The 26,989-nt window shown below is 41.0% G+C and overlaps 1 protein-coding gene across 1 annotated transcript in view; it reads left to right on the top strand.

Moving 5' to 3' along the window:
- Positions 1-26,989, top strand: part of LOC124605236 (brefeldin A-inhibited guanine nucleotide-exchange protein 1) — a 257,319-nt gene that overhangs the window by 96,341 nt on the left and 133,989 nt on the right. The window contains exons 9-11 of the mRNA XM_047136787.1: positions 13,870-14,039; positions 16,207-16,385; positions 16,528-16,726. Of these exons, the coding sequence (XP_046992743.1) occupies positions 13,870-14,039; positions 16,207-16,385; positions 16,528-16,726 (548 nt within the window). The remainder of the gene's footprint in view (positions 1-13,869; positions 14,040-16,206; positions 16,386-16,527; positions 16,727-26,989) is intronic.

Below are 26,989 nucleotides of genomic sequence, written 5' to 3'. Positions count from 1 at the left end.
TTAATCAAAACATTCAATAAATCAGTTAAATTCCCGGAAACTACCGGTTTTACTTCCGTAGCGGCTTCCTCTTTAATTGTCCCCCCGTATTCGTCATCAAGGGATTCGCATTGTTTTTCACTTCCGACTCCGAAACATTTTCTAAAGTGTGGAATTCCATTTCTGCTCTTTGTTGCGTTTCGGCGGTCGCGTCTTTCATGCTAGCCGCCTGTCCCTGAACAATGGGTACCGCGGTGCGCGTTCCCCACTGTTCGACCGATTGTTCCTTATCCAAGCCTACCAAATTTTGGTAATTGTTGCCTTCACTCATTTTAATAATTTTCAATATAAATGCCAAATCTCATATCTAATTAGGATTCCTCACACTAATATTCTCGCTGACGTATCGACCATTTCGTAACCAGTACTTTGTTACGAGATTTGTACAATGCAAAATTCGTGTCCAGAACAACCTCAAATTTGAAGATTGTCCTGTCACCAGGTCGCCACGTGTAACCTCCCCCTCACTTATCGACCTTAATGACAGTGAAAAATGAAACCGCGTGTACCTAATGGGAATTTTGGAAAAGCAATCGTCACCGAAGTTAACCTGTCGGTAAAGAGGTAGGAAGGGGTTACATCTAAATGAAAGGAAAAATGCAAGTGAAACTGGTGGAAATTAATTTTGAAATAGGGATAAAGTTAATAAAGAAAGTAAATGTGCGGCCATTACGTTAACAATCAACTAGCGGTAATTAGATATTTGAGATTTGGCGGAAATTACGGTCGCCAGTCCTATGGACAATTACTATAATAACTGAAAAAGAAAGGTTATTACACATATAATTAGCACTAGAAGCGTGGCAACTGAAGGTTGACACGTGTAGTGTGAAAACTGAAAGTTTGTCAGAAGTAATAAATTTCGCTACACTTAATTTAGCAAAAATCGAAAGTTAATTTAGTGACTGAAGTTAATAGTGAGCTTTCTTTCTGAAGCACATCGAAATACAGTTAGTCTTGGACTACCTCAACAATCATTTCTAAAGCTACTTGAATCTACGCAATTTAGAAAGAAGAGATTTAACTTTGAACTTGAATTAAACGATTCTGAACAATTAACAATAGTAAAATTTAGTACGTACCAAGCTGAGCTGCAGTCACAGGTAAGCTAAAACACGGTAACAAAACTCGCACTCTTAATTTGTGCCTGTGTAATCTAACTATTGTGGCCAGCTATGAATACTTAAATTGAAGTTTGAAATTAAAGCAGTGAAATGGAATTATGCTGGCGTTTGAATTTCAACGACACTCGGGTTCATTTCGGAAAAGGAAGGGACCCTGCTTGGCAATGCAATTGGGACAATGAGCAACAAAGGTTCATGCTAAGCTGCTGTAATTTTGCGAGGCAAATGGAACAATTTGAAAAGCTGAGGTCTGCCATACAGTTCTGAAACTTTACGTGCTTTTAGTCATCCTTGTTGGTTGATTGAAGGTTTGAAGCCGTCGATCGAGGAGGTGGTGACAGTCACTCATTGTCGGCCGTCGCTGTTGCAGAAGCTGGATGTTGGCGCGCCTTCTTCTCGACACGGTCACCAGGCGAAACGGGCTCTTGATGTGCGCCAGCTAATGCTTCCCGTCCGCGACACCATGTCAGAAACTATCATCGCGAGTCGAGCGCAATTACATGCTGCCAAACCCCGAAAGCGCAGCAACTCGCGGGAGTGTCACACAACACACCTGCTCCACTCGCTACTCCAGCCAGACTCCCACAGCTCTGCCCGCGCTCCACGCGGCAGAGTTAACTCTACCAAAGACTTTGAGTCTTCACACGACCTATCGATGTAATCGTTCGATAGCAGTTTTCCCTAGGCAAGACCCAGCGTAAAAATACAAATAATATTTACGAAACAAACCAATTATACATTGACATAAATGCATAAATATATATATACAAATAGTAAAACAATTACCATATGTAAAGACACAGAAATGTCATATATTCAGGTAAAAAAAAATAAGGAAAACAAATTATAGTACAATAGAATAGAAATAGGAGGATATGCATTTCCGGCGTTACACGTGCCCCACATTGTCTGAGGATGTTCGTGTAACGTAAACAGACTCAGAAAATGTCCAAAAAAAAAGAAACAGCGGAAATGCATATGCTTAAAACAACAAAATTTAGCATTCGCCTAATTAACCATAAACCAATTTTTAGACGATAATAATTGAGTGGAGACACTCCTAATCTTATTCCACTCTGTCATCTTGATCAAAATAAAACAGGTTGACAACATATTAAAATTCATAGAAAACATAGAAAATGGTTTAGCTATTCTAAAAATCTAAATTCCTAGCAGTATCAAGAAATGGAATACTATTTACAAAATTAATCAGATTACATGGTCATAGAAAACAGGTATATCAAAATACGCAAATTAATAATTAATTACATAGAATACGTATTTTATATAAACTTTTCATAATTAATATTCTCGTCATGAGTGTGCACTTCACACTAAACAAGAAAATAATATACAGCAGATCGACAAAAACATAAATATTGACAACAGAATTCTTTCGTATCAGCTGTCCGGGAAGAAGAACAACTCCGCCTTCCGTACTCGCAAGTACAAAGAATGCCGACAGCGGCACAAGAGCCTACAGCAGTTCCGCCCCGCCAGTATTGTTGCGCCCGCCTGTGCGGCACGCTTGATCTCTCTCGCCCTTGTAACGGCATTTCCAGAACGTCCGTTTCACTGAATTCTTTCGGTAAAACTCACTCCCGAGTAATCTCAAGAAGTCCATAAACACTATCACAGTGGATAACTCAACACTGTCCATCATCACACGCATGTACTAGCCTGAAACTTAAAACAGCGTCTAAGTACATCGGCAATGACTAGTAAATCACATATTTATGGGATCTTACAGCTATTTACAAAATCATATTTACATTCTTTAGTCTACTGTGACTCAGCTGAAAACTTAAACTAGCAGCTTGGATTTTTCAGTTGATTAGATCATGATTAAATTGATTAAAATTAAATTGATTAATCAATCCTAGGTTGGTACAATTTCAGGTCTACAATGTTCCGTATACCTAATAGTTTTCCAGAGCTTGGATACTCTAAGCAATAAGCATTTGTGTGAGGTATACCAATGACTTTATATGGTCCATTATAAACAAACTTAAATTTAGAGATTTCATTGTCTATCTCGCTCAATTTCTCATGAGCTTTTGCAAGTACTAAGTCTCCGATTGCAAACTTAGCAAAACGCACTTCAGCGTCATGACGACGTATGCGAGCATCGGCTTTTAGCTTCATTACTTCTCGCAAACGATCTTTTTTCACACAAATACTAATGTCAATCCATGGAGGGAATTTGATTATCTTCCACTAAACTTTTACTTCTGTCACCCAACAGGATTTCCTCTGGAGAAAATCCCGTAGATTCATGTCTCAAGGTGTTCATAATTCTCTCAAATACTGCTACATATTTGCCCCATGCCCTATGGTTGTGATGGCAATAGGTACGGCAAAGTCGGCCTAGCTCGCACATATACCTCTCAGCGGGATTCCCAGCCGGACAATAAGCTGAAATATGGATCACCTCGACCCCATTACTTTCCATGCCTTCATTCCACAACTTAGAAGTAAATTGTGCCCCATTGTCTGATAGAATCGCCTTGGGCTTACCAATATGAACAAAATAATCGTTCACAAGCTTGCTATAGACCGCTTTGGCTGTAGCTTTCCTAATCGGGTATAGTTTAATGAACTTGGAAAAAGCTTCTAGCACTACTAAAATGTAGGCGAAGTTTCCTGATGACTTGGGCAAAGGTCCGTACAAGTCCACACACAGTAATTCAAAAGTGTCGTTAGGCCTTATACTTTGCATAGGACCACGACTCATACAGTTGGTAACCTTCACCTTCTGACATAAATCGCAAGTTTTCACTCTGTCAGTAACGCGTTTTAACATGTTGTTAAAATGCGCTACTTCACTCAGCTTTTTCGTACATTTCTTTGGTCCACAGTGACCATACGCCAAATGGTAATAGTCAATTATTTCCGTGACGTATTTGGTGGGCCAGCATACCCGCCAAATATTACTATCTTCACTCTTACATATGTACAAGATATGATCGTATATCTTGTAATAGTTCCTTAATTTTTCTCCTTCTGGACTCCTTTCGTCATATCGGGTTTTCACCATATTTAAACAACCATCCTCGTTCTGATGACGACGTAGATTCTTACAGATGTTCATTATTAATTTACGTCCCTCAACTTCTTTAAAATAGTACAATTTGACCACTCCATCTGCCTCATCTTTCAATAGACCTTGATTAGACTCGGGCAACCGCGACAGCGCATCCGCTACGCAATTGTCGGTCCCTTTTACGTAACAGATGTCATAGTTAAACTGCTGTAAATACAGCGACCACCTAGTCAGTCTTTCGTGAAGTAGTTTACAATCCTTCAGATAAGTGAGCGCCTTATGGTCCGTATGAACAATCACCTTACGGTCCCATAGGTAACCCTTGAACTTCTTGAATCCCCACACGATAGCGAGACACTCTTTCTCGGAAATCATGTAGTTTCGCTCACTTTTTGATAAAGTTCGACTCGCGAACGCTATCGTCCGGTGTTCCTTATCCTCTCCTTTACCAACTTCTTGGAACAGATCTACCCCCACCCCGTAATTCGACGAATCCGTTCCCAGATGGAAGGGTAGCGATAAATCAGGATGAAATAGTATGTTAGATCTTAACAACTCGTCTTTTAATCTCTCGAAAGCGGTCTGACACCCGTCAGTCCACACAAACGGAACATTTTTGCGTAAGAGGTTATTCAAATTTTCATCATTAAACACTTGTCCTTTTACAAATTTACGGTAAAATCCTGTGAGCCCTAGAAAACTTTTTAACTGTTTCCTAGACTTGGGTGGAGGACAATTCCTTATTGCCTCTAGTTTCTCTGGGTCTTTCGTAATACCAGCAGTGGTAATTACATGCCCTAAAAATTTCAGTTTCTGCTTCACAAATTCGCATTTCTTTAGCTGTAGAGTCATTCCGCCATGGCGCAATGCTCTAAAAACTTCATCTAACAGGTCACAATGGTCATGCCAAGTGGCATTGGCCAACAATAGGTCGTCAACATATACAGTTAATCTTGAACTCAAAGCCGGTCCTAGCACTTTATCTAGGGCCCTGATGAATACGGACACAGATATACTAAGTCCAAACGGCAGTACTCTATACTGATAACACCTGCCCGCAAACAAGAAGGCGGTGTATGGCCTAGATTCTTCTTCGAGTTCTATTTGCCAGTAACTAGCCGTCAGATCGAGGCTAGTCATGAAAACAACGTCATGAAAACGTTGCAAAATGTCCTCCATACTCTCTGGTCTGTCTGTTTCACGTTGAACGACCCTATTCAACGTGCGTGCGTCAATCACAATACGCACACTACCATCCCGTTTTGCTACAATGACCAAACCATTACTATATGGACTCGTACTTCTTTCAATCACTCCCCATTCGATCATCTTATCTATCTCCCGTTGCACTGCTTCCTTTTTGGACAGCGGTATAGCATACGGTCTCACGAAGAATGGTTCGTGCGGAATCACAGGCAACTTGCATTTATATCCTTCCACAAGTCCCGGTTTGTCTGAAAACACACTCTTATTCTTCATTATTACTTCATACAGGCCTCGTCTTTGTTCGTGTGTTACGTTTGACACACCATCTACAATACTTTCCAATTCACTTTCTACACTATTGTCAATGCCGAGATTCCTCACATTACAGTAGTTCAAATTCATACCTACGTCAATAGCATCCGGCCAGTTAACAATGTGTATAGGCTGGTATTGCCTATGCACACCGTCTCCTGCCTCGTCAAAACTAACTACTATTGTTTTGTCTTGTGACGTACATGTCAAAGTTTTGCTTTCGCAATTAATCACTGCACGGTACTTTAATAGCCAATCTAACTTGATAATTACTTCCGTAGTCAAGTCTGGCACGACAACAAACTCTTATTCAAATCGTGCCCCACATATCTCCAAGTTGACAAAAATCTGTTTTGTGACCGGTTTATGGCCTTCCCAGTAGCACCAATAATTTTCACTCCTGTTACTGGCATAACTACGATGCCAGGTCTATCTTTCAGTAACTCAAATATTTTCCCAGATACAACAGTCAATTCTGCACCGGTGTCAATCAACACGTTTAGTTGTAGGTCGTGCATATTAACAGACACTACTACCCGTCTACACTTGTCCTCGACTGTTTCTTTATTTTCCCACAGTAAATCCTCGTCTATATCCAGGTCATTCTAGAAAAAACCATCCGGCTTTGATCCCAAATCCGGCTTATCTGGCGGCTTTTTCAGCCTCTGTTCACATACAGTTTTAATTTCAACGCGTTTGTCCTGAGGCTTAGTCTGTAGCTTCGCCTCCAATAACGAAACCTTTTCCTGTAACTCGTCAACTAGTGAGTGTTGCTTTGCTATCAATTCACTAATTGTCACCTTCATTGATTCCTCTTTGGTCAGATTGATCTCATCTGCCAATCTACCTGGAGGAATGTGCCCAGTAGTATATGCAATTACTTCCTCTAGATCTGCGCAACCCACACTGCTACCGTGTGACCGTATAACGTCAGCTCTAACCTCATACACGCTGTAATCTGTGTGCTTTTCTACCAATCGTGACCGGCTATCACTAAAATTTTCATAATCTTTCTCCTTAATACTCTCGCAATGTTTAAACTGGAGGTTTGCGTCGGATGGGTCAGCTACTTCTACCACTATAACTTTCGGTAAAGTCTGCCGGTTAGGGCCAGAACTTTCCGTTACTACTTCAACATCCAACTCCTGCGGGACGAAACACGACGAATCTTGCTCGTGCTCCCCATTAACATCAACTATTTCTAGTAAAGTCTGCTGGTTAGGGCCAGAACTTTCTATCATTTCACAAACATTATCTTCCTGCGGGACGAGACGCGGAAAATCCTGCACGCGCTCCCCATAAACACTTCTCCCATACAGGCCCCTATAATCTCTTAGTTCGTCGTATAAGCGACCGAACTGCCTTAACCAGACCTCATCCCTCTCTGCATCCCCTCGCTCGATGACGGACGTTTTATCCGACATCTGATCTTCTCTCAACACTTGCGAATCATTCTTAAACGCAATCTCCAGTTCCGCTGTGGGTATTACAGCTGCCACTTTATAATCGATTTCCGGAACACTACTTAAATTGTTCTCACTGACAGTGAATGTACTTCCTACTGCCGTGTATACAGCTGATCTACTACTTGTGGGCGCACTCCTTTCTCCTAACACTGGCACACTCTCCCGCCGTTGATTATTCCACACGGAATTTTCATAACGGCGACACCTGGGTTTTCTCCTGTTATTGGGCTGCCAAAATTTCTCCACGCCCGGTCGGCCCCTCACCGGCGCGGCTAATGGTTTCCCTGTCTCGTCCCAGCAGATACGCTCCCCGGATGCTGTTGAGGCGGCTGCTCACACCCTCTGGCGTTATTCCTATTCTGGGAAGCCCGTATCACGTTAGTATGATACTGGTTTCCGTCATTCCTGTTATTATTTGCATTGTACCGATCGTTATTACGGTCCGAACCATTATTGTTATTGCTGCCATGGTTGCGGTATGCATTATTCCCATGGTTATCGTTGTTGTGGTTGCTGTGGTACCCGTTGTTGTTACCACGGCCTCTACCACTGTCGCGATTATTGCGCCAATTGTCCTCGTCCTCCACTCTTTCCAGGAATTCATTTATTGTCCTGTAATTGCTTCCTACGTAGCGTTTTGTATCATCTGGAAGCTTTTTGTAGAGTTCCCAGACTATTTCGGATTCCGTGCGGCGATCACGCAAATATTCCAACTTGCGGATCCAGCCCTCACAAAACTCCTTCATCGAACCGCGAGAATTCGCATCGAAAGGCCTCGATACTACAAATTCGCGCCAGACACTTTGCTGTTTTTGCTCTGACCAGTATTCAGCCAGAAACAAATTTTTAAATTCGTCGAAAGTCAGGTTCGTAATGTTGAGGTTTAAGCCCCAACGCTTGGCATCACCAGCCAACACATCGATAATCGCATTAATTTCTCTCTCATTAGTCCATGATCTGGGTAAAACTCTTACACAATTTTTAATGAAATCCGTCGGGTGTATACCGCCTTTTTTTAAGGGGTCGAACCACTCCTCTTTCGTCAACAATTCCGAACTATGTGCATAGATTGGCACATAGCTCTGTTTTTCGTCAAGTTTCTTTTCTAATACCGACACTCTCGTAATTACTCGGCAAGTGGTTGTCGCAAGCGTTTCTACTTCCCTTTTTTCTCTTCGCAGGTATTAGCCTGCTTTTCACTTTGGTATCTACTTCGGATACTAAAGCCTTTAAAGTTTCCACCTTCTTTTGATCCTCTTTTTTCACTAATTGAATTTGTTCCATCACCTTATTCTCAATGATCGGAGCAACTGATTCTCCTACACTTTTCTCGATTCTGCTAATTTCGGAATAAAAACGAGTATTTATGCTCGCAATTTCCGCCTGAACGCCTATCATTTCCTGTTTAAGATTACCGATTTCGCTATTAATCACAACAATATCTTCTTTGATTTTATCAACTGTTGTGTTAACAACTCCAACATTGTTGTTAACAACATTAATAGCTTTGTTGTGACTGTCTAGCTTTTGTTCAATTTTTTCAGACTGAGCTTCTTGCTTGGCCGATAGACTCTTGATTTCATTAATCAAAACATTCAATAAATCAGTTAAATTCCCGGAAACTACCGGTTTTACTTCCGTAGCGGCTTCCTCTTTAATTGTCCCCCCGTATTCGTCATCAAGGGATTCGCATTGTTTTTCACTTCCGACTCCGAAACATTTTCTAAAGTGTGGAATTCCATTTCTGCTCTTTGTTGCGTTTCGGCGGTCGCGTCTTTCATGCTAGCCGCCTGTCCCTGAACAATGGGTACCGCGGTGCGCGTTCCCCACTGTTCGACCGATTGTTCCTTATCCAAGCCTACCAAATTTTGGTAATTGTTGCCTTCACTCATTTTAATAATTTTCAATATAAATGCCAAATCTCATATCTAATTAGGATTCCTCACACTAATATTCTCGCTGACGTATCGACCATTTCGTAACCAGTACTTTGTTACGAGATTTGTACAATGCAAAATTCGTGTCCAGAACAACCTCAAATTTGAAGATTGTCCTGTCACCAGGTCGCCACGTGTAACCTCCCCCTCACTTATCGACCTTAATGACAGTGAAAAATGAAACCGCGTGTACCTAATGGGAATTTTGGAAAAGCAATCGTCACCGAAGTTAACCTGTCGGTAAAGAGGTAGGAAGGGGTTACATCTAAATGAAAGGAAAAATGCAAGTGAAACTGGTGGAAATTAATTTTGAAATAGGGATAAAGTTAATAAAGAAAGTAAATGTGCGGCCATTACGTTAACAATCAACTAGCGGTAATTAGATATTTGAGATTTGGCGGAAATTACGGTCGCCAGTCCTATGGACAATTACTATAATAACTGAAAAAGAAAGGTTATTACACATATAATTAGCACTAGAAGCGTGGCAACTGAAGGTTGACACGTGTAGTGTGAAAACTGAAAGTTTGTCAGAAGTAATAAATTTCGCTACACTTAATTTAGCAAAAATCGAAAGTTAATTTAGTGACTGAAGTTAATAGTGAGCTTTCTTTCTGAAGCACATCGAAATACAGTTAGTCTTGGACTACCTCAACAATCATTTCTAAAGCTACTTGAATCTACGCAATTTAGAAAGAAGAGATTTAACTTTGAACTTGAATTAAACGATTCTGAACAATTAACAATAGTAAAATTTAGTACGTACCAAGCTGAGCTGCAGTCACAGGTAAGCTAAAACACGGTAACAAAACTCGCACTCTTAATTTGTGCCTGTGTAATCTAACTATTGTGGCCAGCTATGAATACTTAAATTGAAGTTTGAAATTAAAGCAGTGAAATGGAATTATGCTGGCGTTTGAATTTCAACGACACTCGGGTTCATTTCGGAAAAGGAAGGGACCCTGCTTGGCAATGCAATTGGGACAATGAGCAACAAAGGTTCATGCTAAGCTGCTGTAATTTTGCGAGGCAAATGGAACAATTTGAAAAGCTGAGGTCTGCCATACAGTTCTGAAACTTTACGTGCTTTTAGTCTTCCTTGTTGGTTGATTGAAGGTTTGAAGCCGTCGATCGAGGAGGTGGCGACAGTCACTCATTGTCGGCCGTCGCTGTTGCAGAAGCTGGATGTTGGCGCGCCTTCTTCTCCACACGGTCACCAGGCGAAACGGGCTCTTGATGTGCGCCAGCTAATGCTTCCCGTCTGCGACACCATGTCAGAAACTATCATCACGAGTCGAGCGCAATTACATGCTGCCAAACCCCGAAAGCGCAGCAACTCGCGGGAGCGTCACACAACACACCTGCTCCACTCGCTACTCCAGCCAGACTCCCACAGCTCTGCCCGCGCTCCACGCAGCAGAGTTAACTCTACCAAAGATCCTACACACTTTGAGTCTTCACACGACCTATCGATGTAATCGTTCGATAGCAGTTTTCCCTAGGCAAGACCCAGCGTAAAAATACAAATAATATTTACGAAACAAACCAATTATACATTGACATAAATGCGTAAATATATATATACAAATAGTAAAACAATTACCATATGTAAAGACACAGAAATGTCATATATTCAGGTAAAAAAAAAAAATAAGGAAAACAAATTATAGTACAATAGATGGAAATAGGAGGATATGAATTTCCGGTGTTACAAGCTGCCCATGCAGCTTCGACATGATACCACAGTTCATCAGCGGTAATGACTGGTGTATTGTGATGAGCCAGTTGCTCAGACACCATTGACCAGACGTTTTCAATTGGTGAGAGATCTGGAGAATGTGCTGGTCAGGGCAGCAGTCGAACATATTCTGTATCCAGAAAGGCCTGTACAGGACCTGCAACGTGCGGTTGTACATTATCCTGCTGAAATGTAGGGTTTCACAGGGATCGAATGAAGGGTAGAACCACCGGTCATAACACACCTCAAATTGAACAGTGGACATTACAAGTGCCGTCAGTGCAAACGAGAGGTGACCGAGACGTGTAACCAATGGCACCCCATACCATCACGCCGGGTGATACGCCAGTATGGCGATGACTAATACACGCTTCCAATGTGCGTTCACCGCGATGTCACCAAACATGGATGCGACCATCATGATGCTGTAAACAGAACCTAGATTCATCCGAAAAAATGACGTTTTGCCATTTGTGCACCCAGGTTCGTCGTTGAGTACACGATCACAAGCGCTCCTGTCTGTGATGCAGCATCAAGGGTAACCGCAGCCATGGTCTCCGAGCTGATAGTGCATGCTGCTGCTAATGTTGTCGATCTGTTCGTGCGGATGGTTGTTGTCTTGCAAGCGTCCCCATCTGTTGACCCAGGGATCGAGACATGGGTGCATGATCCGTTACAGCCATGCGGATAAGATGCCTGTCATCTCAACTGCTAGTGATACGAGGCCATTGGGATCCAGCAAGGCATTCCGTATTACCCTTCTGAGCCCACCAATTCCATATTCTGCTAACAGTCATTGGATCTCTTCCAACATGAGCAGCAATGTCGCAATACGATAAACCGCGATTGCAATAGGCTACAATCCGACCTTTATCAAAGTCGGGAACGTGATGGTACTCATTTCTCCTCCTTACACGTGGCATCACAACGACGTTTCACCAGGCATCGCTGGTCAACTGCTGTTTGTGTATGAGAAATCGGTTGGAAACTTTCCTCATGTCAGCACGTTGTAGGCGTCGCCACTGGTGCCAACCTTGTGTGAATGCTCTGGAAAGCTAATCATTTGCATATCACAGCATCTTCTTCTTGTCAGTTAAATTTCGTGTCTGTAGCACGTCATCTTCTTGATGTAGCAATTTTAATGGCCAGTAGTGTAAATAATGCTCTTCATTTTTAAGTCTGTGTGCTCCGAATGCCTGATTGTTCCTAATGTAAATGTTTATTAATAATCTTTTACGTCTTTTACAACTTAGTCTCATTCTACACTGTCCAGTTACGTTAATGTCACCATCTGTCAAAGCCGAGTATGGTCCCCAACAATAGATGCATACTAGCCATAGATGATGGGCATGAACAATGGCTGTGGAGTTGCACATCTCTTTGCCTGTATACAACTCCACAGCCATCATTCACGCCCATCGTCTATGGCCAGTGTGCACCGGTCTCCTCAGTGCTGGTTTTGGATAGTGCCATTTTGCTATGCGTGGTATACTTTCACTACAGTGGCACCTGAACAGTTTCGAAACTTAGTCGAATCAGAAATGCTTCTGCCCTTGACCTGAAAGAAAATGATCATGACCTTTTGGATGTCATATAAATCACTTCATTTCCACATTATGACAGCTGCACTGTTTCCCAGCACACCTTATATATTGTCCACTGCTAACACTGCCACCTGTCACCTGTGAGTGGTTATTGCACATTGACGTCGGACGTAGACAGTGATTACATTAATGTGACTGGGCTGTGTAATTTTCCTGTAATATTTTTATTGAAATCATGTTTTATGTTTATATCTGTTGTCAAACTCTGGTATGTTTATTTCTTTGTTTTAAGAAATCTGGTTCATTTTAATGGTTTTGTATATATATATATATATATATATATATATATAAAACAAAGATGAGGTGACTTACCGAACAAAAGCGCTGGCAGGTCGATAGACACACAAACATACACACAAAATTCAAGCTTTCGCAACAAACTGTTGCCTCATCAGGAAAGAGGGAAGGAGAGGGGAAGACGAAAGGAAGTGGGTTTTAAAGGAGAGGGTAAGGAGTCATTCCAATCCCGGGAGCGGAAAGACTTACCTTAGGGGGAAAAAAGGACAGGTATACACTCACACAAGCACATATCCATTCACACATGTCTGCTTGTGTCTGTATGTGTGGATGGATATGTGCGTGTGTGCGAGTGTATACCTGTCCCTTTTTTTCCCCCTAAGGTAAGTCTTTCCGCTCCCGGGATTGGAATGACTCCTTACCCTCTCCCTTAAAACCCACTTCCTTTCGTCTTCCCCTCTCCTTCCCTCTTTCCTGATGAGGCAACAGTTTGTTGCGAAAGCGTGAATTTTGTGTGTATGTTTGTGTTTGTTTGTGTGTCTATCGACCTGCCAGCGCTTTCGTTCGGTAAGTCACCTCATCTTTGATTTTTTATATATATATATACTCTGAGTACAGCCGTCATTAAGTTCCTGTATAATGCCAAAATTTGTATATTTTGTGAAGAAATCGATCAAAATTGGTTCGCGTCCATGCACAATGTGACCTTGGAAAAATAAAAAACTGGCCTGGGAAACTCGGGCAATCTTTTTTTAAAAAAATTGCTGGACACCCTGCTTAATAAAATTTCTGATATTGTTAGGAAGAAATTTCAGTGTGTTTCCAAGATCAGTGGCTAATTCATGTATTTTGTACGTATGTAATCAACAATCCATACTCTCCAGAGCTCCTATTTTAGGCTCTCCCCTCTTTTTCTGTCTTATGTCTTATTAGTGGATATAATGACAAACACATAAACGAAAAAGGAAAACTTTGCTAGCTTTTATAATGTGAACTTCATGAAGAAATAAATGATTGAGAAAACTGTCAATAATTGCAAATGAATTTTTAATTGTCTACCTTCTTTATTATTTATATCATATTATGTACTTCTGTACATTGTAATAGTTTTTTTTTTTCTTTTTTTCTTATTCATATCATGTAGATTTCTTCCTTTCTTGCAGGTATTTTTCAAGGAAATATTTTTAAACATATTAGAAACCTCAAGTTCATCATTTGAGCACAAGTGGATGGTGATACATGCATTGACAAGAATATGTGCAGATGCTCAGAGTGTTGTAGACATTTATGTCAATTATGACTGTGATCTTTCTGCTGCAAACTTGTTTGAAAGGTGAGTATTGGTAATCTGGAGATTTAATTACATCAATCTTTTACCTGAAATTAGTCAAAAACTGCGCACAAAGTTGGATATAAGGTTCAGTGAAGGATCTTCAATAACAACATTTAACAGCAACAACAACAGCACTCAATAACCATTCAAATAGCCGGAAAATTACAGCAACTACGAGGTTGTTTCCAAAAGGCACATAGCTGTATGAAGGTGCTTTATTCGCAACTACCGGTCTCGCATCAGTATCCACGCAACTTCAGGTTTATAATGGTTATATTTCCGTAATGTAGATGGACAATTAGGGTGTCCCAGCTTTTAAGGAATTATCCACATTAAAAGTCAAACCACAATGGTGGGTTGTCATAGTAAAAGTGAGTTCACCCGAAAGATATTTGTAAAATTGTAGAAAGCAGACTGTTGAATGAGCCAGGCCGGATAATACCATGTGGGATCTGGTAGATACTAACTGAATAAAATCAGTGAAGTAAAACTTAAAATCCTTTGTAATTTGTGTATTTCCGTCTTATTGATAACCGGTCTCATGTGGTGTAAGCAGCCTGTGGAAGCTAGCAGCACACTGAAAGGTGGAAGTCTGCTTACTCCATATCAGCCAGTTACCAGTAAAGAAGTAGTATGCACGTTACCTAGGATTTCAATTTTTACTACTTTGGTTTTATACAGATGGTGTCTGGCGGATCTTAGATCCCACATGGTGTTATCCACACTGGCTCATTCAGCATGCATTTTTACAAGCATCTTTTGGGTGTACTCAGTTTCATTATGACTACCCACCATTGTGGTTTACTTTTTAATGTGGATAACTTCCAAAAAGCTGGGACTCCCTAATTGTCCATCTACATTATGGAAACATAGCCATTATAAACCTGAAGATGAGTTTATACTGATGTAAAACCGGTAGTTAAGAATAAAGCATCTTCATAAGCTATGTGGGTTTTGAAAATACCTCTACAGTCTTTAATTGTTGTAATTTTTATGATAATTTGAATGGTTGTTAGTGTTGACTGTTGTTATAGTTGTTAATAATGTCTCTGAGCTTTGGTAGCCCTACACAGAAAGTTGTTTGTAATGTTTTGTTGTAATGAAATAATCAACTGCCCCTGCATTAAGGTATTGAAATTTGTCAACTGTTTACAAAGTCTTGTCACAGTATTTTTACTGAAATTTATTTGAAAAAATAACCATGTTATTTAAATTTTAGAGTCTGTAATTTATTTTTACTATTCTGTAATGTCCCAGAATTTACAGATACTCTTCAGAAGGTTGCTGGATGCTTATTTTACTTTTAAAATTTGGTTTTTTTTAAAAAGAGAGATAATAATATTTCTTGTTGTGCCATTCTGTTGGGAACTGAACAGCAAGAAATTTTAAGTAATGGTTTTGTTCAGGATGCTCCCATTAATGTTCATGAGTGGTATATGGAAATCATTTGTAATTGCTTGGTTGAGATTTGCTGTATGGGGTGAACTAACTATAAGGTTCCAGAATGAGATTTTCACTCTGCAGCGGAGTGTGCGCTGATATGAAACTTCCTGGCAGATTAAAACTGTGTGCCCGACCGAGACTCGAACTCGGGACCCTTGCCTTTCGCGGGCAAGTGCTCTACCATCTGAGCTACCGAAGCACGACTCACGCCCGGTGCTCACAGCTTTACTTCTGCCAGTATCTCGTCTCCTACCTTCCAAACTTTACTTCTGTTCTTGTCGTGAAACTTCAAGGGGCATACATTCTAGTCCCTGGGAGGACCAGAGAAAATGCTGATGTTTGGGTGAATAAATTTTGAAAATTTTGTGAGAAAAAATTAGGTACCTCATTTCTTGATTTGTTGTGGGATCTCATAGTTTTGTAGCATATTTTCCCCCTAGTTTTGTATTTTCTGCTTCACTGGGCTCTGTTTGATTTGGTATTCTGCTGCGATGAAATGTTGAAGAGTAAAAATGTTTCTCATTGTCTTTTGAATCCTGTATTGTAAATGTACTGTCAGGGTTATTATCACAAAGAGCCTGAGGAATTGCATCGAAAATTCAGCTGAATATTTTGGAACAGATTTGCTAAAAACTTAATATTATAATACGTCTCATTTATAATTGTGTTGTATGTATATGTATGTAGACTTCCTTTGGCTATTTAAGGTGAGGTTATTTTTCAGGCTGGTGAATGATTTGTCAAAGATAGCTCAAGGAAGGCAAGCATTGGAATTAGGAGCCACTCCAAACCAAGAAAAGTCAATGAGAATACGAGGTTTGGAATGCCTAGTCTCCATTTTGAAATGTATGGTTGAATGGAGCAAAGATCTATATGTAAACCCCAACTCTCAAACAACGCTGGGTAAGCATGATGTTTAGTTACTATCAGGATGTACATATTTCTTAGAGTTAGGTAAATGAACACTTATATATAGAGGTAATTGAGGGTAGTATCCGCTTTTGATTTGTGAAGCAAAGCTATGTAACTTACTTATGTTTAAAAGGTTCAGAGAGACCTGCTAAAGATGTTGAAGCTGATAGTTCTACAAAGACAAGTATCCAGTCATATGGTGGAAGCAGCAACAGCTTAAATTCAGGCTCCTCTATTCCTAGCAGCCTGAACAACAGAGAGGTGCTTGATAGTCCAGAACAGTTTGAGGTGCAAAAACATCAGAAAGAGATATGGGAGACTGGAATTACTTTGTAAGTCACAGCTTCTACAAGAAACTTGCTTGATATGTCAATGAAATTATTGTACATATTTTTTTTATTTTTTGTAAAGGTAACAACTCACCAAATAGTAAACGTGTGGAGTCGTTGACAGACACATAAGCAGGAGAGAAAATTTTGATAGCTTTTGGACAGATCATTTATTGAGTTAGAAAATGCGCGTACACACACACACACACACACACACACACACACACACACACACACACACACACAGTGTTGTTGACGCTTACCGTTTTCTGGGATTGCTGTTCGATGCCCGTGGGGTGCAGATTGTAATACGCTACTGCTGCTCTACAAAGCCCACATGCCGTCTCGGCTCGATTATGGGAGTGTGGCGTATGGCTCAGCATTGCAACTGCTGGACCCCGTTCACCACTGTGGGGTTGGACAGGCAACAGGAGCATTCCGCACCAGCCCTGTTAATAGCCTACTTGCCGAGGCTGGGGTTCCTCCACTTCGCGTCCGGCGTCAACAACTTTTAGCTAACTATGCTGCACACGTCCGTTGTTTGCCCCATCACCCTAACTATCGTCTCCTTTTCGCTAATGCGGCAGTCCATATCCCACACCGGTGACTGCGATCAGGACATACAATTGGGATCTGTGTTTGGTCACTCCGTAGTGAACTCGAGTCTTTGCCTCTTCCATCTGCTTTCCAGGTACGCCCACATACACCACCTTGGTGTATTCGTCGGCCGCAGCTTCAGCTGGACCTCACAATGGCAAAAAGGTTCAGTTCCTCCTGCAGTCTTGCGCCGCCAATTTCTTGCTCTCCTAGACGCATCCCGTGACTCAGAGATTATCTATACCGATGGCTCGATGGTTGATGGCCATGTGGGGTACGTTTATGCTCATGCGGACTGTGTAGACCAGCACTCCTTGCCGGAAGGCTGCAGTGTTTACATTGCAGAGCTAACAGCCATTTTATGTGCCCTTGAGCGTATTCGTACCAGCACTGGAGAGTCCTTTGTCATTTGCAGTGACTCTCTCAGTAGTCTGCAGGCTCTTGACCAGTGCTACCCACGCCATCCCATTGTTGTTGCCATCCAGGAGTCTGTTCACGCTCTTGAACAGTGTGGACATTCGGTGGTGTTCATATGGACCCCGGGACACGTTGGGATAGCGGGAAATGAACTCGCCGACAAGTTAGCCAAAGAGGCTACCCGCAAACTGACACTGGAGATTGACCTACCGGCAACTGATCTCCGATTGGTGTTGGGTCTTTAGGCTGTGGGGAGATGAATCGCGCACTCTGTCTGCACCCAACAAGCTGCGGCGAGTAAAGGAGACCACGACTGTGTGGGGATCCTCCATGCGGGCCTCTCGCAGGGATTCTTTTCTTCTCTCTAGGCTCCGCATTGGTCACTCTTGGCTGATGCATGGTCATCTGCTGCGTCGAGAGGACCCCCCTAATTGTCTCTGTGGTGCAAACATGACGGTGGCCCATATGTTGTTGGAATGTCCTCTTTTAACTGCCCTCAAGTGAACTTTTAATCTCCTCGGTAAAAAAATGGAAATGTCGTGTGGCTAGGGCCTCCCGTCGGGTAGACTGTTCGCCTGGTGCAGGTCTTTCGATTTGACGCCACTTCGGCGACTTGCACGTCGATGGGGATGAAATGATGAGGATTAGGACAACACAACACCCAGTCCCTGAGCGGAGAAAATCTCCGACCCAGCCGGGAATCGAACCCGGGCCCTTAGGATTGACAGTCTGTCACGCTGACCACTCAGCTACTGGGGCGGACGTCTCCTCGGTGATTTATCATCTCTTTTAGGTGACAATGTCTCTATGGCAGATTGGGTTTTAAGTTTTATTCGCGCAAGCGGCTTTTATAAGTCCATCTAATTTTGTTGCGTCGCCCTCTTTTGTGCTGTATATTTTACTTAGTTTTGTGTTGTACTTCGACTCCACCCTAATCTTTTAGGCTGAAGGTTTAACGTGTTGCAGAGTGGCTGGCTCATCCTTTTATTTTCGTGATCAGCCAGCCACGGTTCTCTGCTGTACAGTTTTAATTCTTTCTGCCTTTCTTCTATATGTTGTTTTTGCCGCTGTGCTCCATTTTCCATGTTGCCTTACCGTTGACCTTGGGGCTTTTCTTCCCCCGGATTTTTTTTTAGTGCTTAGCCTGACTGGTGGGTGATTTAAATATGCTCTGTGTGTTTATGAAACAAGGGACCAATGACGTTTGCAATTTGGTCTCTTTAATCACACACACACACACACACACACACACACACACACACACACACACACAGAGCTACATCAGTGCTGACAGTTCTGTAACTGTACAAGTGGGTGCATGTACGTGTGTACTCGAGCTTGTAAAATGATCTGTCCAAAAGCTAGTGAAATTTCCAATCTTTCTTCTGAGCCTGTTGACGACCAAATACTTCTTCTGTTCAGTGAGCTGTTAACTTTCTCCAAAAACTGCTTGATAGTAACACAGAATACAGCAAAATTTTAGCAGAATATCATGTGACACAGTAATGCAAGTCTGGGTTCCTGTCCAGGAGAAAGCAGATTCATATTTCATGTTTTAATTGTACTAAATCAGGCTTAAGTGCATACCAGAAATAGCTTTGGCATGAGTGCTGTGAAACTGCATTCACATATATTGATATGCCTGTGTTTGGCTGGCAGGAGAAAACACTCAGCTAAATATTCAACAGAGGCCCTATCTTCACATCTACAGAAATTAATCACTGGACAAAATTTACTACTGATTAAAGATAAAAGTATTTTAGTCTATAGTTACAATTTTTTCCCTTCTCTCCCTCCCTCCCGACACACCCATACTCAGGCCATCATATTACTTAAAATCCCAGTACACAGTTAAAATAATAATGTAAGAAACATTTACAATTTTTTATTCTTTGGCGGTGAATGTATGGTAGTGCACTCTTACTATTGGCATGCAGTCATTACACACACAGCCCTAATTGGTGTGTCAAATACTAAAACTAAAGGTCAATACTAAGCTTTAAATAGATCCAAATTGCAACCAGCAATGATAAGAGTGACCTCCATGTACAGAGGTTGTTTTCTTTTTTCACAATATAAAAAATATGTAAAGAATAAAAGTAGTATAAAATATGAAATTTACAAAATCACAATCATATAATAAACAAAGAATAAAATAGTTCCCACTGTGATAAATCATTAAAAATAAAATAGCAACTCTAGGTAGCCATCTTTACATTCGTGGTTTGTATTTGGTTCATATCATGTATAAACAGCATACAAACTGTTTCTTCACTTTCTATCACACATAAACTGCATAAGAATGGTGGATGTTAACATGGATACCTGTATTTTTTGCTTTTAATGGTTTATTTTAGTGTGTTCTGATGTATTCTTTTTGTACTCATCTGAGCCTGCTTCTTTGTGTATGTCATTTAAGGACATTATACATTATGCTTCTAGATTAAGACACTGCTGTGTTCAATTATATTTTTATTTCACTAGGCCTATTTCGGTGTGATTGCCATTGTTAGGTTATATCACATGGTCTTGATGCCCATATGATATCTCTGTCTTAGTTGCTGTATAAGTTCGCTCGTTTGATGTTGGTGGGGCTATTGTAGGCTTTAAAACAGTAGGTGAAGCAATTATTTTTGAATTTTCCAGTAATAGAATTTTATTTCATAATGATAAGAATTGACAGTTGAGTCAGCAATGTTATATAATGACATTTTTGACTCAACTGTCAATACAGCAGTCAATTAGTCATTATGAAATAAGCTGTCATAATTGGGAAACTTCAGAAATAACTGCTAGAGCTACAGTCTAAAACCTACAATGTCTCCACCAACATCAAATGAGTAAACTTACACAGTAGTGACAGCTACTAGAACATTGATATCATATGGACATAAAGACCACATGATATGACCTGATGATAGCAATCACGCCAAAATAGGCCTAATGTAATAAAAATTGAAAACAGCAGCTTCTTGGTTTCATAGCATAATACTGGGTGGTTATAATTAAACTTTCCCTATTTAACACATTATAATATGGAAGCTAATTACTGTATGAGAACCAAACTTGGTAATGTTAATGTTAAGGACATGTGGAAGAGAAAGAGAAATAATGCAGAATCAGTTCAATTGAAACACTTTAATGTGGTACTACGGTACATAAGAGCATTACACACCAGTACCATTGCTGCTACAAAAGGGGCTCAATATGGCACCCATCAGTGTCCTGAAGAGTCTGAAAGCACAGTAATGCATTCTGCACAGTGTAACGAAGCATGTCCGTAGGTATGCTGGCTTCCTCTCGTGATATGCTGCACTTCAGATCAGCACGTGCGTCTTTCCCCTGGTAAATCCTGTCCGTCAGTTAGTCCCACAACCAGAAATCACAGGGAGTGAGATCAGGTGATGATGCCAACCAAGCATTTGGAAACTATTGGCTGATAATTCGATTGTTTCGAAATGTGTTTCGGAGAAGCAGGTGAACTTCACAAGCAATGTGTGGTGGGGCCCCATCTTGCATGAAAACTTTTGAGTTCAGTGCATCTCTCTCCTGTAGGGTGGGTATGACAAGATGGCGAAGCATATCCTAGTAACACTGGCCAGTCACACTACACGTCTTTGAATCCTTGAGTGCCAACCTGTTAAAAAAAGAATGGGCCAATGATGAAAGTAGCTGTGAAGCCACACCGTACTGACATGTTGACCATACAGAGGAGCTTCAAGCACAGTGACTGGGGGTTAAGATCCCCACATTCAGCAATTCTGTGTGTCCACTTCACTGGTCAGAAGAAAATAAGCTTAGTCTGTCTACAGGATGGTCCAGGGCCAGCCCTCAATAATTTCAGTCCTTTTGAGAAAGTGGAGAGGAAAGTCAACATGCTGTTGTGCGTCCTGTGGTGCAAGCTGCTTTACAATGTGGATCTTGTATGGACACCATTTGAGAATGGTTCAAAACACCTTCTGTGCAGTGGACCACGGGATGTTCAACTGTTGTGACACAGCACACCCATTGCTTGATGATCGGGAATTGTGTGTACCATTGTTTCCCATAGCAACAGCGATTTCATCAACCACCTGTGGTGCAACTGGTCATTGGCCTCTTCCCAGAGTGACGCACAGTTCTCCAGTTCTTTTTCATCATGCTTTGCACAGAGCAGGTGAAGAAAGAGGACCCTTTAGTAATCCTTTCAGCCGGTGATATTCTTGAAGTACAGCTGCAGCACTAGTGTTGTTTGGATAATGGAGCTTTACCAGTAATGCCCTGCTTCTTTTGTCGGAGCTCATGTTGACACATCACCAGGTGCACTGCAACTGGTGTGATGTTTGAGACTGTGAATCACGATGACTGATCACAGCATCTGGTGTTCATAGTTGGCACTGGACAGTGGCATTGTGACACATGGAAATCATGCACCCCATACTCTGGACATTAATTCTACCAAGTTTGGTACTCGTATTGTAATTAGTTTCCATGTCATAATGTGTTGAATAGGGAAAGTTTAATCATAACCACCTGGTATATGATGTCCTTATATGTTTTATTCAGGGTGAATACCACATAGAAATCTGGAAATTTTTTCATCCAGGAGAAAACAAGGAATTTTTTTAGAATTCTAGTAAGTTTTCTTTGTTTTAGTTTTGAGTTAAATTTTTGTTATTTTGACTGGTAAGAACTGATACTCTGACAGAGAATTTTACTTTAGCCTGCTACTGCAGAAAAATACTGCAGCCAAACAGCATAAACAAGAGAAAAACTCTAATATGAAACTTAAGTTTGCAAAGAGACTGCACCATTTACAACAAAAAATCACAGCGTGCTCACAAGCATCTGCCGACAGCAAATATGTCAAAGGCTTTAGGACAAATCCTTAGGTTCATTTGAGTAGTTTCCAGTGGACTCGCGTGCATGTACAAAGTTGAAGTCATGTATGAGCAACGAATTCTCGTGCTTCTCGCTACTTGCAATGTGGCTGTTAGATGTATAAGCCATAGCTGCAAGCAGCCAGACGCTACCGGAAAAATTTTTCTGTTGTGCCCAGGTGCCAGATTCACACATGCGCAGAGCAGTCAGAGTTGTAGTGGGGAGTACTCCCCACATGACCCATGTTTATGGTTCGTGATTTTGCTGTTCTCTCTTGTTAGCACACTGGACTCGCATTCGGGAGGACGACGGTTCAGTCCCGTCTCCGGCCATCCTGATTTAGGTTTTCCGTGATTTCCCTAAATCACTTCAGGCAAATGCCGGGATGGTTCCTTTGAAAGGGCACGGCCGATTTCCTTCCCCATCCTTCCCTCACCCGAGCTTGCGCTCCGTCTCTAATGACCTCGTTGTAGACGGGATGTTAAACACCAATCTCCTCCTCCTCCTCCTCCTCCTCTTCTCTCTTTGTTATGCAGCTCTCACACCAAGTGAAAACAAAATGAATTTCTGCTCCTGGGAGCTATCAAATGAATTAAACTACATTCACATAATTATGGAAGACAAAAATATGATATTAGTTTCAGTTTTCTGACTTTATTTTATTTCCACATAATCGGCAATGAGGCATTAATCACATAGTTTATTTTTGTCGGTTTCCTAAAGAAATTTGCCTTTTGTTCATCTTTCCCATAGAGGCAGCCAATTTATTTGAAATGAAGTGTTTCATTTCACACTATTAGCCAGTTTCAACTGTTCAATGATTTTCAAGTGCACAGTTTCATCTTCTGGCATGTATGGCATTATGCTGTAATAAAGAACCAAACTTGAGATAATACAGTAATGGTACTACAATAAAATTCACTTCCTGGAAATCACACTGAAAAGCTTTATGGGGCTTTTACATATCTGCCTCCTGTGAAACACAGTATTTTTCGATCACAAGACATGTTTCAACACTTGTCTGGTACCTCCTCTAGGCCTGACATTATTTCCTAATAAGTATTGTTTATAATACATTCGTTTGCATGGGCATCTTCAGCAGCAGCTGTTAAAATCTGTTACTATATGTTATCCGTCTTTAGCTGCCTGCAATCTAATTAAAAAGAATTACACCAGACACGTTTTGCTTCATAAATAAAAGCATCTTCTGTGGTTATTCCGGCTGGTCCCGGCGGAGGTTCAAATCCTCCCTCGTGTGTGTGTGTGTGTGTGTGTGTGTGTGTGTGTGTGTGTGTGTGTGTGTCCTTAGGATATTTGAGGTTAAGTAGTGTGTAAGATTGGGGACTGATGACCTTAGCAGTTAAGTCCCATAAGACTTCACACACGTTTGAACATTTTTTGTGGTTATTCTGTAAATTGGATACATACATTTTTGATTGTTTAAGGTAAAAACAGTGTTTTCTTTATAAAGTTGGTATGCAAGCTACTTACAATGTTTCTTTACATATTCTGCTCCTTTCCTCCTTGCTATCAGTGGTTGGTGTCAAAAGGCGTAATTTCGCATTTGCACTTTGCAGTTTCTGGCATTCTGAAGTATTTCTTGCGCTGCATTATTTACACTTCACTTTCTTAACTGTCTTTACTATTTCTCATTCCGCATTGCCACAGTGTTTAGTGAAATTTGTGAAATTGTCTTGTTTGTAGGTAGAGAGGTGAGAGGAGTGGGGATTTGTTGAATATTTTTTTCCTTTAAATTTATAGAACGCCATTCTTCAGTAAACTATATACTGACACCACACCATGTTTTATCATTGCAACTCTCCACATGTTTACTGCTGGAGTAGAATATAAACTTCCAATTACACAGTTTCTTGGCTTCAGAAGTAACCTTGTTAACTTTTATTCAGTTTGAAAAAGTCACGAAAAGCCTATTGCTCATAGTGCAGGTGTACACAAACAACTGTTTTTTATTAATATTTCTGCAAGAAATTTATATTCCTTCTTACTAGCTGTGTGGATGTAAACTCGATTGGAGATACTACATAACAGTATTGCAGAGTACGAATTTAAAAAAAATCCATGTTAAAGTCAACACATAACAAAATATTAGGGTGACATTGAGTTGTAGAGTCTAGTTCTGAAATAAATATTGTGCCAAGGACTACTTTCTATTTTTGCATTCCTTATCTGGATAGGACTGGATAGGATATGATTAAAAAAAATGCCCTAAGTATATCCCCTCCGAACAACATGCCAGACTGTTGCACATGGTGACTGGATGCCCCACTACACACAAAATTCCAAACAGAAATGCGACAAAAGGTTTACAAGCAAAGAAACCTCCAAGTTTGTTCTTCCCATGTCATTGTAGCTGCATATGCACAGTAATCCTGTCTTCTGGCACTTTGTGGTAACTGCTCAAACAAACCTATTTCTAACAAGTCATGGGAAAATAATGCGAAAGTGGTTTGAGAAATGTTACTTTCAAAGTAAATGTCCTTTTACGCAAGTTGAATTATATTACATTTGAGAATGTATGATGAATTGCTTAAATCAAACTTGACACTTCGGTGACCAGCCAGTTCGAAAAATTTCGGGCCCAGAATACTGGACATTTATGTCAACATTTAAAATTTTACTTATAAAAACAAAGATGAGGTGACTTACCGAACGAAAGCACTGGCAGGTCGATAGACACACAAACAAACACAAACATACACACAAAATTCAAGCTTTCGCAGCAAACTGTTGCCTCATCAGGAAAGAAGGAAGGAGAGGGGAAGACGAAAGGAAGTGGGTTTTAAGGGAGAGGGTAAGGAGTCATTCCAATCCCGGGAGCAGAAAGACTTACCTTTGGGGGAAAAAAGGACAGGTATACACACGCACATATCCATCCACACATACAGACACAAGCAGACGGGCTCCACTTGGTAGGTCAGGGGTACACTACACAAAGGAAGCAGCTACTTTGGTAGCATCGTACACATGAGGGTTTTTTAGGTCAGGCGGTAGTTTGAGGTGCTCTGGTGAACACTCGCCAGTCCATTCACAGCAAGGGAATTGAAACAACATTCAGAATAAAGACACTTAGACTGTCACAATTTTTTCAGTAAACTGTCAAAGTATTCAGGAAAGTTCTCATGCTCAAATTATTCTTGGGACTAAGAGCTGGCTGAAACCTGAAGTGGAAAGCTCTGTGATATTTAGTGGGTTGTGGAATGTATATCGGGAAGTCAGATTAGAGGCCATAGGAGGGGGAGTGTTCATTGCATTGACAAAAATATTGTGTCTATTGAGGTTGAAGTTGAGTGTGACAGTGAAGTCATCTGGTCACATTTAACAGGTGTAAGTGAACCTAAATCAATCGTAGCATGTTTTAGCGGCCACTTGATTCCGCTGTGACAGTTGTAGTCACTCAAAGTCTATGGTCAGTAGCACGTAAATACCCAGATCACGCAGTTCCAGTTCGAGGCAGCTATTATCTGCCAAGTATAGACTGGGATGTCAAGTTGCGGGGGGTACAGGTGGAAACTCGTGCGAAATATTTTGAACACAATTTTCTGAAAATTGTGTTTAGCAGCTAGCTCAGCAGTGTACACACAGTGGAAATATCTTAGACCTTGTAACCAAAAAGAGGCTGGACCTTATCGACAATGTCAGTATAGAAATGGGGATTAGCAATCATGGTGTCATAATAGCAACTATAATTACAAAAGTCTAGAAGGCTAGGAGAGTGTTTCTGCTAGATAGAGCAGGTAAGCAGTTATTAACATCTCACTTAGACAGTGAATTGGCATCACTTAATTCCAGTGAGATGAATGTAGAGGAGTTATGGGCAAAGTTTAAGCAGATTTTAAATCAAGATCTGGAGAGTTACGTGCCTAGTAAGTGGATAAAGGATGGAAAAGATCCACCATGGTTTAACAACGAAATGCTGAGAAAGGAGAGGCTGTTGCCTTCTTGGTTCAAAAGGGGATGCACAAATGATGACAAACGAAGGCCAGTAGAGATTCATGTGTCTGTGACAAGATCTATGCGCAAAGCATACAACAATCACCACTGTCACATCTTAGCAAAATATCCAGCAGAGAATCCGAGAAAATTCTGGTCATATGTAAAATTGCTTAGTGGGTCAAAGGCTTCCATTCAGTCCCTTGTTGACCAGAGTGGTGTGGCAGTTGAAGGTAGCAAAACAAAAGCCGAAGTTTTAAATTTTGCCACACGTGGTAGCCATGCAGTCTGAGGCGTCTTGTCAAGGTTCACCTAGCTCCCCCTCCCCCGTCCCCCCGATCAGAGGTTGGAGTCCTTCCTCTGTAAGCCTAGGGACTGATGACCTCAGCAGTTTGGTCCCATAGAATCTTACCACAAATTGCCAAATTTTAAATTTCACAT

This window comes from Schistocerca americana, chromosome 3 (genome assembly GCF_021461395.2).
Source record: "Schistocerca americana isolate TAMUIC-IGC-003095 chromosome 3, iqSchAmer2.1, whole genome shotgun sequence".
NCBI classification, from domain to species: domain Eukaryota; kingdom Metazoa; phylum Arthropoda; class Insecta; order Orthoptera; family Acrididae; genus Schistocerca; species Schistocerca americana.
Note: the sequence above shows the minus strand (reverse complement) of the source record. Positions and strands in the feature narration are given on the sequence as shown.